The sequence below is a fragment of the Oncorhynchus masou genome, chromosome 24 (genome assembly GCF_036934945.1).
Source record: "Oncorhynchus masou masou isolate Uvic2021 chromosome 24, UVic_Omas_1.1, whole genome shotgun sequence".
NCBI classification, from domain to species: Eukaryota; Metazoa; Chordata; class Actinopteri; order Salmoniformes; family Salmonidae; genus Oncorhynchus; species Oncorhynchus masou.
The window spans coordinates 100,831,693-100,847,821 of NC_088235.1; the positions used below are offsets into that span (position 1 = coordinate 100,831,693).

A 16,129-nucleotide genomic window follows, 5' to 3' on the forward strand; every position below is an offset into this window, starting at 1 on the left:
CCACTTTAAAATGGCAGAAGTATGGTGGAAGCCCTCAATGTCAATGTTAAAATGGGCTTTATAAACTGGTTGGTTTGAGCCCTGAATGCTGATTGGCTGAAAGCAATGGTATATCAGACTGCATAGCACTGGTATGACAAAACATTTGTTTCACTGTTGCAATTACATACATTGGTAACCAGTTTATAATAGCAATAAGGCACCTCAGGGGTTTGTGGTATATGACCAATAACCCACAGCTAATGGCTGTATCCAGGCACACCATGTTGCGTGCATAAGAACAGCCCTTAGCAGTGGTATACTGGCCATAATTCACACCCCTCTGGCGTTACTGCTTAAATATCCATTATGAGTAGTCTATATATCTCTATGGTGACAGCCCTCTTGAATCAAACCCTGGAAACGGAAATATCAGCAAAATGAAGTTGGATTTTGTTGAACAGCTCAAATTGGACTATTTGTGGCCAGGGCTTTGAAGAAGAGTTATTTCATTTTTTGCAGATTGATAACAGTAAGTGGGATGTTTATGAATACAGCTGCTAGACGTTTTGTACGACAGTGTGTGTATTTTGTTGGTTTCATTTCAATTGGGGTCCACTGACTGGGTGCATATGCAGCACAATAACATCTACTTGGATCAGATTCTCAATCGTATATGTTGCATAAGGCAGGTGAATTGACTATCAAAAAATGAAAGGATAACGTTAAATCGCCAATAATAATGTAGAGGAAATGATACGTAAGTAACATCGAGATCATCATAGCACTGAATTACATTTGTATCGCTAGCTTCTTCAAGCATGCAGAAAGATTATTTATTGATGAAATGTCAATATTTTGGAATATTGCCTTTGAGCATTATCTAACTGATATCTGGCATTGCACCTCTGACAGACAGGAAGATTTCTATCTTTGTCCACCCTACCTCGTTTATTACCAATAGATTGCAGACATGCTTTGGTCAGGAAAGAAGTCATGTGATAGTCAGCAGCAGTTCATATGAGCCATGGGCAGGAGGCTTAGTGGAGTGTGCTAGTAGACAGGAGGCCCCAAAAGCTGAAAGTTTCAACATCTATCTCGCCTGTTAGGCCCATAGACTTACAATGATGCAATGCAAACCAGTGATCTGAAGGACACAATAAGAGTAAGCCACTTCACAATGTTGAGATGCACAATGTGAACATCACAAAGGCTTTACCTGACTGACATCTTGATTCTGCTCTGTCTTCAGGTACACATGGCAGTGGCAGGTAAAAATGACTTTGCAGTTCTCAACACCGGGCGGAAGATGCCTCTCCTTGGGCTGGGAACATGGAAGAGTGAACCTGGCAAGGTAGGTGTTAATCTTTTTGATCAAATATTTCTCCTAACTCATCTGCAGTGTAGTATTAATATTAGCCTGCTGTTTGACACGTGGCCCTGACAAAGTAAGTCAACACCAAGGTTGCGTCCCAGATGGCACCCTAGTCCCTAATTTAGTGCACTACTCGACCAGAGCCCTATAAACATGGTATCTAAGGCTTAGTACTATAGACTCCATTGGCAGATACTGAAATGGACAGAGTCGGTCTGTTATTATTGTGCTAGCTGGACAAAGTCTTGATAGTATATTTGGCATGTGAATGATTGAAATAAGTTACGAGCTAGCCAGGAGTCAAACCTCAAATTTGTAGTCAAGACACATTACCCATTGCACTACTGGCCCAATGATGGGTCAAAAGGTTTGTGTGGTCTTTGTTTACACCTGTCTCTGTATACAGGCCTTGAGGCGAGAGGATGTGTTTATCACCTCCAAGCTGTGGAACACACAGCATCACCCGGAGGATGTGGAGCCCGCTCTGCTGAAGACACTGAAGGAGCTGAGTCTGGAATACCTGGATCTATACCTCATCCACTGGCCCTATGCCTTCCAGTGAGTAGCCTCCATGGGATCTGGCCTACTCAACATTTCTTCTGTTATAAAGACGCATAATAACTGGCATTCGTGAACATGTTACAGCAAATAAATGTGTAGAATTGTCAGACAGAATTTCCTTTTAATTTCAATCCGATTTGGATACACGTGCTATTACACATTTTTTGAATGATCTATTCACATTACAGTGGCTGTGTAGTTAAACTAACTCCATGGTCCTCCTATTGAATTTTTAAACCATGTACATGGGTCATCATGACTGTACAGTTAACATTATGCCAGCTCTTCCCTTTGTCTTCCCCACAGACAAGGTGACGCTCCTTTCCCCAAGTCGGAGGACGGCACCCTGCTGTACGACGACATCGACTACAAGCTGACTTGGGCTGCCATGGAAAAGCTGGTGGGAAAGGGCCTGGTCAGGTCTATCGGCCTGTCCAACTTCAACAGCAAACAGATAGACGACGTTCTCTCCGTAGCCAACATCAAACCCACTGTGCTTCAGGTAAGGAGATATGTGGCTTATGCTGACTGTGCGTACATTATTCCTTGCTACCTACCTAAAGATCAGTTGGGCAACGATTGAAAAAGCTTCTGAGCTAGACATGAGTCTAACCTCAAATCTTCTCATCTGTAGCCAGACGTGTTATACATTGTGCCACTAGCCTACTGAAAGTGGTTGTATTTGATTGTATGTTTGTCTCTTCATCACTGCCACAACCAGTCTTCTCTCAGGCTACTGTCCATCTTCCAATATCCTTTGCATATAACCCTCCACCTACTGTCTCTTTGTGTCTCTGTCAGAAATACAGCAAGTGTTTGTTGACGGTTAAATACTACAACATATGAGTGTTTGGTTTATGAGCTATTTTGCTTGGTAGGGAGTTCTTGATATGTGGCATGTGCTGTGTGTACATTATTCCTCCCTACCTTACGATCAGTTGAATAAATATTGAAAAAGTTTACCAGGAGTCAAACCTAGGTTCTTCGGATCCGTAGTCATCCATTGCACCACTAGCCCACTGCCCACTGTTTGTTTCTCTGTTTTCCAGGTGGAAAGCCATCCTTATCTGGCTCAGGTGGAGTTTTTTGGGACACTGCCGGGACAGAGGCCTGGTGATTACAGCGTACAGCCCACTGGGGTCACCGGATCGAGCATGGAAGCATCCTGATGAGCCCGTCCTCCTGGATGAAGCAGCAATCGACACCCTGGCCAAGAAGTACAACAAGTCCTCAGCACAAATTATCCTTAGGTGAGTAATGTTCTATAATGTTCTAGCCTAGAACTCTTTACACAATGATAACCCAGCATCCCCATGTCATATACAAATGCCAGGAATAAAGACACCTGAAATACACTGATTAAGTACAGAATATAAGCTGATATTCTGCCATGATCCTATCAGCAGGTTCCACAACTGAGAAGTGATGAACACATCCTCTCGCGTCAGGGCCTGTACAGTGAGACGGGTGTAAAATAAACACACAAACAAGAACACACACCTTGCCTTTAGCAATCACTACAGATCAGAAGATTCTAGGTTCTACTCCAGGTTAGCTCGTAACTATTATCTATCATTTCCCAATTCCTCTTTAGGTAGGCAGGATAAATGTACCAGTATACACAGCACATACCAAAATATCTTATGACCTCCAATCAAAGAGAATATTCAGGTGGATATTTTGTATTTTTTTGTTATCTAAGCATATTTCTTCACCAGTATTGTGGTTTTGTAGTATTCTATTGTATGATGACAATCTATAATTGTAAATTGGTGCACAATTCAGTCTACTACTACTACTACCCATCTCATAAAACTGTTTGCAGAAGTCCCATCATGTAGTCATGTAATAATGATTTATTTGACTACTGAGTGTACGCTTAATCTAAATGTGTGTGCATCCTCAGGTCTTTGACTTCACCCTTGAAGCGGAAGAGATGAAGTGTATAACAGCATTGAACAGAGGCTGGCGCTACATTGGACCAACTATCACAGTGAGTGGATTTAGAGCTCTTCTAGTGGTATAAATGTGTACAACAGAAGTGAGACCAGAGAGTATTGTTATTGAATTTCTATGGGTTATGTGATGGCCAGCTAACAATAGTTAAATGTGGTATAGTGAGCTGATACTATATCTGTGGTATGTTATCAGCTGGTTGAAGAAAGTAAACAAAATGCGGTGTCTCTCTTGACATTTCACCATAAAGTTTTCAGTGGGTTAGTGGCGCAATGGACTGCGGATAAGTCAATTCTAGGTTTGACTCCTGGCTAGCTTGTAACTTTTTTCAATTGTTGTTGCAGGTTGATGGGAAGCCCGTCCCCAGGGATGCAGGACATCTACACTACCCCTTCAGTGACCCCTATTGAGCATTTCCCCACTCTGCTGCCCTATTTTGTGCCTTGGGAACTCACTCCCCTTCCTCAACCCCCTCCAAGGCTGTGTCCCAATTCCATTAAATGTCTTCCTTCTTCCTAACCACTGATTTGATAAGGGAAAAGAGGGCCATTTAAGGCCGGGCTGCCCAACACTCTTCCTGGAGATCTACAGTCCTGTGGGGTTTCAGTCCAACCCTAATTTAACACACCTGATGCTACTAATTAGCTGCTCAACAAGACCTTAACTTGCTGAATCAGAACAGCTAAATTAGGGTTGGACTGAAAACCTACAGGACAGTAGATCTCCAGGAAGAGGGTTGTGCAGCCCTGGCTTCAGGGGAAAGAAGGTTGTGGAAAATCCATCTCCTTTCAGATCATTGGTCATGGTGGCGTGGGGTGACAAGAAAAGGGGTATTTTTGAGAGTTTTGGGACATATCATGTTCTTCATAATACTTTTTTGTTTGTTACTGCCCTGTTTGCTTTTGTGACGAGGGGTAATTACAATGCTTGTTTACCAGGAGGGAAAACTATGAATGGAGAGTCTAACAACTCTGTCTGACCTGCTTTTGGACTATGTTTTAAACTGACTTGCCTAGTTAAATAAAAAAAAAAAGTTTTGTATTTTAAATATATTGAACCCATCTATCACCTTGCTGCCCAGTGCTTACAACCGACTCAACATAAAGAGATATGTCCTACTTGCAAGTCCATGAGTAGCTTGAGCTTCTTATAAAAATAAAGTATACTACACATATATAAAATACATTTAAAAAAAATTATATATATAGTATACAGGTGCAGCAGGCATTCTGATGTTCCAGTCATGAAGACATCACTGGACCTCTTGGATGAAAGCAGGATTCTTTTAGAACATTTCGATGTTAGCTTATGCTTATTTTATTGTGCTGGGTCTTGCTATATATATATATATATATATATATATATATATATATATATGGTATGTGCTGTTTGTACGTTTACCAGTCAATTATTATTTCTAACTAACCGAAGTCAAAGAGCATGTGGGACATGAAAAAGATACGAGCTAGCCAGGAGTCGAACCTAGAATCTTCTGATCCGTAGTCAGACGCGTTATCCATTGCGCCACTAGCCCGCTGTAGAACGCATAATTTAATAACGATATATATTCTGCACATAATATATTTTATCAGGTTCTAAAATGTATTGACGTTTGGTATTTACCAGTAACAAAGTTGGCTACATGCAATGGATTGATTGATGATTAGTTGAATGACCTTTCAGATGATCGATCAAGCAATGATTCTAATAATGTTACATTGTATCATGGTAGTTCCCCTTTAAATGTAATCTCCCGCGTTCAGTGAAATTCAAGTTGAAAGTTCAGCGGAAGCGTTACACCGTGTCAGTATTTAAAAGCGCCAACAAAGTGAAAGAATGAACAGGCGCTAAACCTGACATATTCCTGGACACATCTGTGGTAATTTATACGAAATAGTCTCAGTCGCTTCACTAACATGCCTGAGGAAACAGCAGCTGCTTCAAACTCTGCAAGGTGAGCCCACTTGTGTGCCTTCGCCTATCCATCTCTGCTTTGTTATCTAGCCTTTGTTCTGTTTGCCTACAAGCTACAGCAGCGTGTTTAAGCCGAGGTGCACTACAGAACTTGTTAGTCAACGTTAATTAACAGTTATCTATGGAGAAATGTTTCCCATGCACCATGGCAAGACGTTCCGCTCCACGGCCAGTGGCGGCCAACTAGCTAACGTTGCTAAGTAACGTTACACTTAACCCAAAGGTTGGCGCTTGCCGCAGATAAAACGTTAGCGTAGTCTTACGGTTAGCTAGTTTGCATGGATACGAATTGCATTACATTAGCAGAGTAGCTACAGTTCACTCAAATTTGGAGATGTTTTGTTGCACTTCAAAACGTTCATTTTGGCCAAAGTCAGCTTTAATTAGTTAACTACCTACTTTAGCCAGCAACGTTCGTTAGCCCGAATTGGTTAGATAATTATCTTTGCTTGCTAACGTTAGTTGCATAGAAAAGTAGGTAGCTAGCAAAGCAAGAAGCAATTTCACCTACCAATACTTAAATGCACGTGCTAGCTGCGGTGACCTGTGGTAGCTAACTACGAACAGTTTAAAAAGCTTTCCTAAACGTAAACTACGAAGGCCACTTTTTAGCTATTCGGGTGTTTGAACGCAAACGCCGTTTCAGTGAAGTCGGTGTAAACTTGCAAAAAATAAGTTTCTTATTCCAACACTCGTTACCTAGATGGCGGCACTCCCGAGAGGAACACTTGCGTGTGTAGCAGGTTTTAAAGACGATCCGATAGAGAAATTGTCATACCCATACTGAGATTTCTGTCTATCGACAGACGAACGAGGTTATGCTCCAAGGGTACCTTCAGGCCCTTGCGTCGGAAAGGTTTAAACAAGGCACCTCAGCAAAACTCTGGTTTTCACAATGGACTCCAGTCTAAACAACTTAAAACAAGACAATGTTCGTCTCTAATTGACTGCATTAATGTCACTTTGTTTCAGCATGGAAGAAAAGTCCTGCTCTTCAAGTGCTGTTGCAGCAGACAGGTGATAAACTGCACTTCCTGAATTTATACTTATTTTATGAAGTTTGACTTGTTCTTGAGTTCACTCCACAGGGACTTTTCATGCAATAGGTTTAAGTGAAGTACAAAAATATTATTTTGGTTGTCCGACGTGTACCACAGTTCAGTCGACGTGATGGCTGAGGCAAAGAAATTGATTGGTGCTGGGAACAGGCATCTGGTGATGGGTGACGTAGTTTCTGCAGTCAACGTGTTCCAGGAGGCTTGTGGCATGTTGTGAGTACTGAGACCAAATGACTTGGATTAACTGTGAATTTGAAATGTTATGAGGCTCATTTATTGTGGATTTGATGTTAATGGAATTTTATCTTGACCTGATCCCATTGCTGGACAACTCATCCTAAAGTTAATTCTGCTATTCTCTCAATTGATACAAACTCAGCAAAAAAACACAAGTCCTCTCACTGTCAATTAAGTTTATTTTCTGCAGCCTTAAATTGTAAATATTTGTATGAACATAACAAGATTCAACAACTGAACAAGTTCCACACACATGTGAATAACAGAAATGGAATGTGTCCCTGAACAAAAGGGTGACTCAAAAGTAAGTCTGTATCTGGTGTGGCCACCAGCTGCATTAAGTACTGCTGTGCATCTCATGGACTGCACCAGATTTGCCAGTTTTTGCAAATGAGATGTTACCCCACTCTTCCACCAAGGCACCTGCAAGTTCCCAGACATTTCTGTGGGGGATGGCCCTATTCCTCACCCTCTGCTCCAACAGGTCCCAGATGTGCTCAATGGGATTGAGATCTGGGCTCTTCGCTGACCTACCTGTCTTGCAGAAATCACACAGAACGAGCAGTATGGCTGGTGGCATTGTCATGTCAGGATGAGCCTACAGGCAGGGTACCACACAAGGGAGGAGGATGTCTTCCCTGTAATGCACAGCGTTGAGATTGCCTGCAATGACGACAAACTCAGTCCAATTATGCTGTGACACACGGCCTCGGACCATGACAGCCCCTCCACCTCCAAATCGATGCCGCTTCAGAGTGCAGGCCTCAGTTTAACGCTCATTCATTCAACGATAAACGTGAATCCGACCATCACCCCTGGTGAAACACTACTGTGACTCGTCAGTGAACACTTTTTTCCAGTCCAGTTTGGTCCAGCAACGGTGGGTTTGTGACCATAGGCGACGTTGTTGCTGGTGATGTCTTGAGGACCTGCCTTAAAATAGTCCTACAAGCCCTCAGTCCAGCCTATTGTGGACAGTCTGAGCACTGATGGAGGGATTGTGCGTTCCTGGTGTAACTCGTACAGGAGGGCAACAACTGCCCCTGTCCCACAGGTGATGTTCGGCTGTACCGATCCTGTGCAGGTGTTACACGTTGTCCTCGCAGTGGCAGACCATCGGCTGTCTGTCCTGTCTCCCTGTAACGCTGTCTTAGGTGTCTCACAGTACGGACATAGCAATTTATTGCCCTGGCCTCATCTACATGCTTCCTTGCAGCATGTTCACGCAGGGACCCTGGGCATCTATCTTTTGGTGTTTTTCAAAGTCAGTAGAAAGGCCTCTTTAGTGTCCTACGTTTTTCATAACTGTGACCTTAATTGCCTAATTTCTGTAAGCTGTTAGTGGCTTAATGACCGTTTCATAATTAATGAACATGCACTTTAAAAAAAAAAAAATGTTAACCTTTTATTTTACTAGGCAAGTCAGTTAAGAACAAATTCTTATTTTCAATGACGGCCATTGAACAAGCATGGGAAACTTTTCAAACCCTTTACGAATATCTGAAGTTATTTGGATTTGTACGAATTCTTTGAAAGGCCGGGTCCTGAAAAGGGGACGTTTCCTTTTTGCTGAGTTTATATTCAGTCTGAATCTGCCTTCCTAGACGTTTGTCAAAATGAGGTGTTGAATGAAAAAAAAAAAAATTTCACAAATGATTGGATTGTCTCTTACCAGCGTATCAAAGTTGATCAGGTCATGTATGCTGGCCCAACCACTCGTTGGCATACCAAAAGTTGCTGGGGAGGGAGGCAAATCCAGACTAATGGTGAAGATCCGCCAGTAAATGCTGTATTCCCTTCTCCCTCAGGGCTGAGCGCTATGGGGACACTGCAGATGAGTGTGGCGAGGCCTTCTTCCTGTGTGGGAAGTCTCTGCTGGAGCTTGCCAGGTAAGTGGAAGTAGGATACTGCATGTATTCAGTTTGCAGTTAAACAGCTGTTGCCAGCACCATGCTCTGAGTTATGTATATTCAAATTAAGTGGCTGCTTGTGGTGGTGCAGGATGGAGAACACTGTCCTGGGTGATGCTCTGGAGGGAGTCCCTGAGGAGTCATCCGACGAGGGGGAGAAGCAGGAGAACTCCAAATTTGAGAGCGCTGACAACTTGGATGGTGAGCAGTAGCTTCTCAACCTGACCACCATCTTGTTGCATTTCTCTGGTACAATTGACTTGTACAGTGACAAACTTGCTTGTTTTGTTGGTAGGTTAAGTGTCATTATGACATTAGCATTATAGGTCAATGGGCAAGGTGGTGCCCTCTAATGGCAGTCTTATATCTGAGAGGGAATGGGCCACATACACCAGTCTGCTCATTTCACTGAGGGGGTGGTGGGGAACTTGTTTGTGGTCTGGGTGCAGAGGGAGATTAATTTTTACATGCGCTCATTCATAGCATATTAGTGAACAATGTAACACGGTTTCATGCATCTGGTTCAGAGGAAACGAGGGACGAGCTTCGAATGCAGGTCTATGATGCAATGGCTGAGAAGGAAACCACTCATGGGGAAGCTGGGGCAACTGAGCCAAAGGGGAAGATGGCAGCACCCTCAGCGGCACCCTCTTCCTCTGCTTCCAAGTCTCCTGTCAAGAATGGGAGCGAGCATTTCGAACCTCCTCTGAATGGGGTGGAGAAGACTCCTGAAGGCAAAGCGGAAGGTGTGAAGAATGAAGAGCAGAATGGAAATGGCAAAGAAGTTGAGGAAGAGGGTGAAGGTAGACTTGGTGTAGGACTGTTTGGGTGCACCACGTGGATTGGGACAGAAGGACGTTAAATGTGGATTTTGCACAATTGCTGTTTAATCTACAGTAGGGCTGTAAAGGGATTGTAAATTAACTATTCTCTTGCAAATTGAAGTTTTACACTGCACCGTTGCACTTCTGTCACATTACTACTAAAGACAAGCTTTTCCTCAGTCTCTGGTTATGTACAGTTATTGGTTTTCCTGACACGTGCAACTTAGGCTTACTGTTCTTTTGGCCTCCACCCTTAGATGATGATGATGATGAAGAGGAAGGCACTGCTGAAGACAAGGTAAGATATACCTTTGTCACAATGAATTTATGAAGACTCACTACATGACCTAAAGTATGTGGACACCTACTCGTCATTCTATTAATATGGAGGAGTTCCCCCACTTTGCTGCTATAACAGCCTCTACTCTTCTGGGAAGGCTTTCCACTAGCTGTTGGAACATTTCTGTGTGGACTGGCTTCCAGTCAGCCACAAGCATTGGTGAGGTTGGGCATTTAGGCCTGGCTACAGTTGGTGTGCCAATTCCTCCCAAAGGTATTTGACTGGGTTGAGGTAAGGGCTCTGTGCAGGTCAACCAAGTTCTTCCACACCGATCCCTACAATTTATTTTATGGACCTCTCTTTGTGCATGGGGCATTGTCATGCTGAAACAAAGGGCCTTCCCTAAAATGTTGCAATAAATATGGAAGCACAGAATCATCTTGAATGTCAGTGTATGCTGGAACTAAGGGGCCTAGCTCGGACCATAAACTGCTTCAGACATTCTTCCTCCCCCATTTAACTTTACAGTTGGCACTATTCATTTGGGCAGGTAGTGTGTTCCTGGCATCAGCTAAACTCAGATTTGTCCATTGGACTGCCAGATGAAGTGTGACTCGTCACTAGAGAACAAGTTTCCACTGCTCCACCATGCAATGCCAAGCGTCTGCTGATCTTAGGCTTGTGTGCGGCTGCTCGACCATGGGAACCCATTTCCTGAAGCTCCCGACAACCGTTATTGTGCTGACATTGTTTCCAGAGGTAGTTTGGAACTGTGCGTTACGATGGACAATTTCTACTCAGCACTTGAGTCCCTTTCTGAGTTTGTTGCTTAACACTTTACAGCTCAGCCTTTCTTGCTCTTAGACATTTCCAGTTGACTAGGGCAGTTTTAGCACGGCAGAAATCTGACTTACTGACTTGTTGGAAAGGTGGCTAAAATAGCCGAATCAACTAAATTGAAGGAGTTGTCCACATATGTGTGTATAGTGTTCTAACCATGTTTGACTCTTCCCATATCTTGTAGGAGAGTGAAGAGGAAGTAGGTAACCTGCAGCTGGCCTGGGAGATGCTGGAGGTTGCCAAGGTCATCTATAAAAGGTAAACTCAGCCTCTGTGTGCTCCCTGTAAAAGTCTGTCAAACTTTTTAGTGTGCATGATTTCCATGGATTAACTTTCACCTGCTTCTCCTTACCACCTCATCCATACAGGAAGGAGAGTGAGGCGGACCAGTTGATGGCAGCTCAGGCCTATCTGAAGCTGGGAGAAGTTGGTGCTGAATCTGGTATGTTTATGTGCTGGTCCTTGTAGGGTCTTTAAAATGTTTTGCTACAGCATGCCCTATTGAACACAGCCATGTAGTTATGTTGACTTCAGACTCTTTCAGATCAGCTTGCCCTTCCCTCTACATGTTCCCTGAGTTACCACCCCCCCAACAGTACATGTTTCTGTTGTAGCCCTGGACAAACACCTTGGTGATTAGTTGAATCAGGTGTGCTTGTCCAGGTTACAGTAAATGTGTACTGTTGTGGTTACTGGAGGAGCAGGGTGAGGAAACCCTGCTCTACCTCGGGTCTTAAATCCTTGCACCACATGACAGATGTTTGTAGTTGTAATCACTTCATACTCAGCTTGGCGCTGCTTCTCCCAGGTAACTACCCTGCAGCGGTGGAGGACTTCCAGGATTGCCTGGCTCTGCAGCTGAAGCACCTGCCCCCCCACAGCCGTTTGCTTGCTGAGACTCACTACCAGCTGGGAATGACTTACTGCTACACAGGCCAGTACAGCCAGGCCATCCAGCACTACAGCAGCTCTGTCAAGGTCATTGAGGACCGCCTGGGTAAGATGGATAAATATTGTTCTTTTTAGCAGACTTAGACTTTAGTGTTTCAACCCACAACCTAGGTGTTGCTAGTCCAATGTTAACCCTTAACGAATCCGCTTCGGCTTACTATCCCAGCTGAGTTGGTTAATGAACCAAAAGCATATTTTACTGACTGTTGCTGTGGGGTTTCTTGTATCTTATCAGCGACAATTTGGGCGAGGACATTCACTTTTTGTACTTGATTCAAAGCTACCTGCGCAGTCATGATACAGCACTAGCTATGACATGTCAATCTCTGACCTGTCACTTGCATACCTTGTTTCTGTGTCTAGCCATGCTCCAGGGGGTGCTTGACAAGGGTGAGAATGGTGCTGAGGAGGGGAAGACTGAGCTGGAGGAGCTGAAGCTGCTGCTGCCTGATATTGCTGAGAAGGTGGAGGACGCCAAGGAGAGTCAGAGGACGGCAGGATCGGCCTCCGTGGCCATACAACAGACCCTGGTGAGACTACCTGTGGGATACTGGCTAGGATCAGTGTTGGTTGTCAAACGGGGAGGGTCTTGTCCAAGAAATGCTCCTTTTAATCTAAAATGTGTCCTAATGACTGACTTGGTATAGCAGTTCTAGTAAATATTTATTGATCAAGGAAGAAGTCCAGTCCACTTGACTTCTAATGAGAAAGTTGAGGCTCCAGCTAGTTTTTCCAATTGATCTGTGGGTTTATGCTTTTTCCAGGCTGGGGCCTCTACTTCATCTGCATTCCCAGCTTCAGCAGAAAAAAGTGGACCATCAGCATTTGAAGCCAGTCAGGTCATTTTGTCTGTTTTTGAAGTCCATCTTAAATGTTTCTTGCACCTGGAATGAAACTTTGTGCCAACTGAAACAAATGACCTATGTCAGTTACTTAAGTAAGCAGGCTGATGTTCATGACCAATTCCCTTGTCCTGTGTTTCAGACCGCTGTCACGTCAGGAGCTGGTGGTGGGTCCTCCAACTCTGCATTTGACATTTCCCACCTGGTCAGGAAAAAGGTGAGGTGCTCCTGACTGCTAACTCTGCTACTTACTACTAGTCCCAGCCTGGGGTGGCAGTGACGTTTGGATGATGCTGATCATGTCCTGGTCTACAGGTTACTGTGATCTGCCTGCGACGAGTAGACTAAAGTCCAAGCAATCCATGTCCCCTTTACTAGTATGTTCATGTTGCATGAATTTCTTGCGTTTTCTTAGTTCTGAGGGTGACCACTGCCCCAATGGTGGTTCTTTGCTTTCATGCCGTTCTCCTTTTTGAGCGTTATTTTGGTTGTGGTCCAGTGGCTTTGTGATCGTGTGGCAATGTCAGAGCAGGTTACAGTAGAGGTGAGGGAGGTAATGTTGAGAACCTGACTTTGGTTTGTGTTCCTGTACAGAGGAAAATGGAGAGCCCCATAAAGGACACAGATGCTAAAAAGAACAAGCAGGAAACTACAGTTAATGGCAGCGGCGACTCCGGCTCTGCCAGCAACGAAGTCCAGGAGAAAGGGGCACAGGAGGCGAGTTGATAGGTTTATAACTCATTCTCAGTGGAGTTGGGTGCAGTGCAGGAAGTTGGTATTGGTGGTATCTTGAGGAAAGGGACTGCAGGTTTTTTCTTTTTCCCATTTGAACAGATCGGAGTGCTATGACAAACTCGTACAGGTTTCATAAATCCTCCAACTGAATAATCTCAACAGTATTAATGGACCCCTGACAGGGATGGTAGGTGTTTCTGGATTAAAGCGGTGTTCAGGCGTTTAACTTTCTGATCTACTAATGCCGTTTGATTATTTTTCTTCCTTTCCCATAGCCTGTCAAGCCATCCTCTGACTCTTCTGTGTGATTTGACTTCCTGATCATCCAGCCAGCAGAGCATGCCTGTCCCTTAACAGTTTCTGTAAATATGAACATTCTCTCACTTGCTGACTTTTTTTGTATAGTTGTAGTAATAAAAATTCAATATTTGCATATCTGAATTGCTTGTCTTCAGAATTCTACTTTTGGTTTAATTTGAACATTAAAAAAAAAAAATGTAGGTACCAAGTGGTTAGTCATTTGTCTGGGTAGAGTTCAGTGACACTACTGCCTCTGCCAACAATCCTTGGCTGTGGTGTAGCTGTCGGCATGTTTTCCCATGGTCTGATGCACGGCCTACAGGGAGGTCATCTGACTTTTTCAACAACGAGATATCACTCATCAGTATCTAGATTACAGACGAGCATTGAGGGCAGACCCAGTACGGGGTGGCGGTGTGTCTGAGCTGACTGGGCAATCACTGGTCTGGCTTGGGGCTATAGCAGTCAAAGGTTAACTAGGATCTGTGTCCAAGTAGGATCAGGGTTAACAAATGATTCTTAACATAGGATTTGTCTATGGGGTCACAAGAACACATTTAGGACCAGGGTAAGGACTTGTCCTCTTCACCTCACCACATGGTACACTGGTACAGACGTCTGGCTCTGTACCTAAAAAGATGTGACGTGATTACATGTTCATAAGTGAATGCAAATTATCACAGGCCCCATGAACAAATTACTGTAGGACTTGATTGCTGTCTGCCACAATGCATTCACTACAACAGTACCTGATGGGTAGGTGCTCCAGAACTTGCACTTCCCATTTGCTAATGCATTAAGAACAGCTAGGACAGACGATTGCATGGGAAATGTTACAGAAGCGAAGCAATCAATGCCCGTATTTAGCAAAACATTATTCCATTTATACAGTCTCACGCTTGTTATTCCCTTTCCTTGTTCTCTGACCTGTGGGGAGCACCAATTGGTGCCCCTTGTTGGGTGGGGGGGAGTAGTCTATCGGAATCAGGTTTCAAACTCTACTGATCCTCCGACGGTACATAACGTGCTGGTGGGACACCTTCCTGTAGAAAGACTTGAGAGAAATCCACATTGATAGTGTAGAACTTTACAGGTGCCTCGGCTTGTTTTCTATCAAAGTCTAATAAAGCAATCCAGTCTGAACATCTGTGTTCAGACCCCTTGACTTGATCCTCATTTTGATTTTATATCAAGGCTGTAATGTAACAATCTACACACAATACCCCATGACAAAGTGAGTTTGTAGAAATTTTAGCAAATGTGTTATTCAGACCCTTTGCTTTGAGACTTGACATTACGCTCCAGTGCAACTTCTTTCTATTGATCATTGTTTTGGAAAGACACACCTCGGGTCCCGTAGTTGACAGTGCATGTTAGAGCAAAAACCAAGCTGGGGTCGACGGACTTGTTCGTAGAACTCCAGGATTGTCAAGGCACAGATCTGGGGAAGGGTACCAAAACATTTCTGCAGCATTGAAGGCCCCCATTCTTAAATGGTAGTTGGTAACTACCAAGGCTCTTCCTAGAGCTGGCTGCCCAGCAAACCTGAGCAATCAGGGGAGAAGGGCCTTGGTCAGGGAGGTGACCAAGAACCTGATGGTCACTCTAACACAGCGCCTCTGTGGCAATGAGGTATCTTCCAGAAGGACACACTCCACGGTTGAGTGGCCAGACAGAAGCAACTCAGTAAAAGGCACCTAAAGACTCTGACCATGAAAAATAAGATCAGGTCTGATGAAACCAAAACTTAACGCCAAGCATCACATCCGGAGGAAATCAGGCACAGTCCCTACGGTGAATTGTGGTGGCAGCATTGTGTTGTAGGGATTTTTTTTCAGCAGCAGGGACTGGGAGACTCTAGATGAATGGAATAAAGTGAAGAGAGCTCCTTGATAACCTGCTCCAGAGCACTCAGGACCTCAGACTTGGGTGAAGGTTCACCTTCCAACCGGACAATGCAGGAGTGGCTTGGGGACAAGTCTCTGGGCCACTCAAAGACATTCAGCCACAGCCTGGACTTGAACCTGATCGAACATCTCTGGAGAGACCCAAAAATAGCTGTGCAACGACGCTCCCCATACAACCTCAGAGCTTGAGAGGATCTGCAGAAAATAATGAAAAAACTCCCCAAATACAGGTGTGCCAAGCTTGTAGCGTCATACCCAAGAAGACTCAAGGCTGTAATCGCTGCCAAAGGTGCTTCAAAGTACTGAGTAAAAAGTCTGAATTCTTACGTAAATGTGATTTTCATTTATAAATTTGTTTAAAAAAAATGTAAACTTTTGATTTGATATTATGGGGTATTGT

At 43.9% G+C, this 16,129-nt stretch overlaps 1 protein-coding gene, 1 non-coding gene and 1 pseudogene across 5 annotated transcripts; 2 read left to right on the plus strand and 1 right to left on the minus strand.

Moving 5' to 3' along the window:
• The first annotated feature begins 402 nt into the window (after positions 1-402).
• On the plus strand, positions 403-4,971 carry LOC135511767 (aldo-keto reductase family 1 member A1-B-like; annotated as a pseudogene).
• Positions 4,972-5,332: 361 nt separating this feature from the next.
• On the minus strand, positions 5,333-5,405 carry trnar-acg (transfer RNA arginine (anticodon ACG)). The gene has a single exon. It is a non-coding gene; the product is annotated as a tRNA-Arg (tRNA).
• A 234-nt stretch (positions 5,406-5,639) lies between these two features.
• On the plus strand, positions 5,640-13,963 carry LOC135513138 (nuclear autoantigenic sperm protein-like). Of its 4 annotated transcripts, none has more exons than XM_064935877.1 (15): positions 5,640-5,825; positions 6,818-6,862; positions 7,003-7,116; positions 8,949-9,029; positions 9,142-9,251; positions 9,578-9,853; positions 10,132-10,172; positions 11,179-11,252; positions 11,363-11,436; positions 11,803-11,991; positions 12,309-12,475; positions 12,710-12,784; positions 12,930-13,004; positions 13,382-13,504; positions 13,798-13,963. In XM_064935877.1, the coding sequence occupies exons 1-15, from the start codon at positions 5,788-5,790 to the stop codon at positions 13,828-13,830; spliced, it is 1,515 nt and encodes a 504-aa protein (XP_064791949.1). In that variant the 5' UTR covers positions 5,640-5,787; the 3' UTR covers positions 13,831-13,963. The 4 variants fall into 4 exon arrangements, with proteins under 4 accessions (XP_064791949.1, XP_064791950.1, XP_064791951.1 ...); XM_064935878.1 differs by having other exon boundaries at positions 9,578-9,796; XM_064935879.1 differs by lacking the exon at positions 13,382-13,504.
• The last annotated feature ends 2,166 nt before the right edge of the window (positions 13,964-16,129 follow it).

What these genes read in the sequence shown, in the direction of transcription:
- LOC135513138 (XM_064935877.1), top strand. Translation starts at nt 5,788, where the DNA reads ATGCCTGAGGAAACAGCAGCTGCTTCAAACTCTGCAAG. An exon ending in GCCAAGGTCATCTATAAAAG is followed by an intron (nt 11,253 to 11,362) that starts GTAAACTCAGCC and finishes TCATCCATACAG; the next exon opens with GAAGGAGAGTGAGGCGGACC. An exon ending in GGTCATTGAGGACCGCCTGG is followed by an intron (nt 11,992 to 12,308) that starts GTAAGATGGATA and finishes TTCTGTGTCTAG; the next exon opens with CCATGCTCCAGGGGGTGCTT.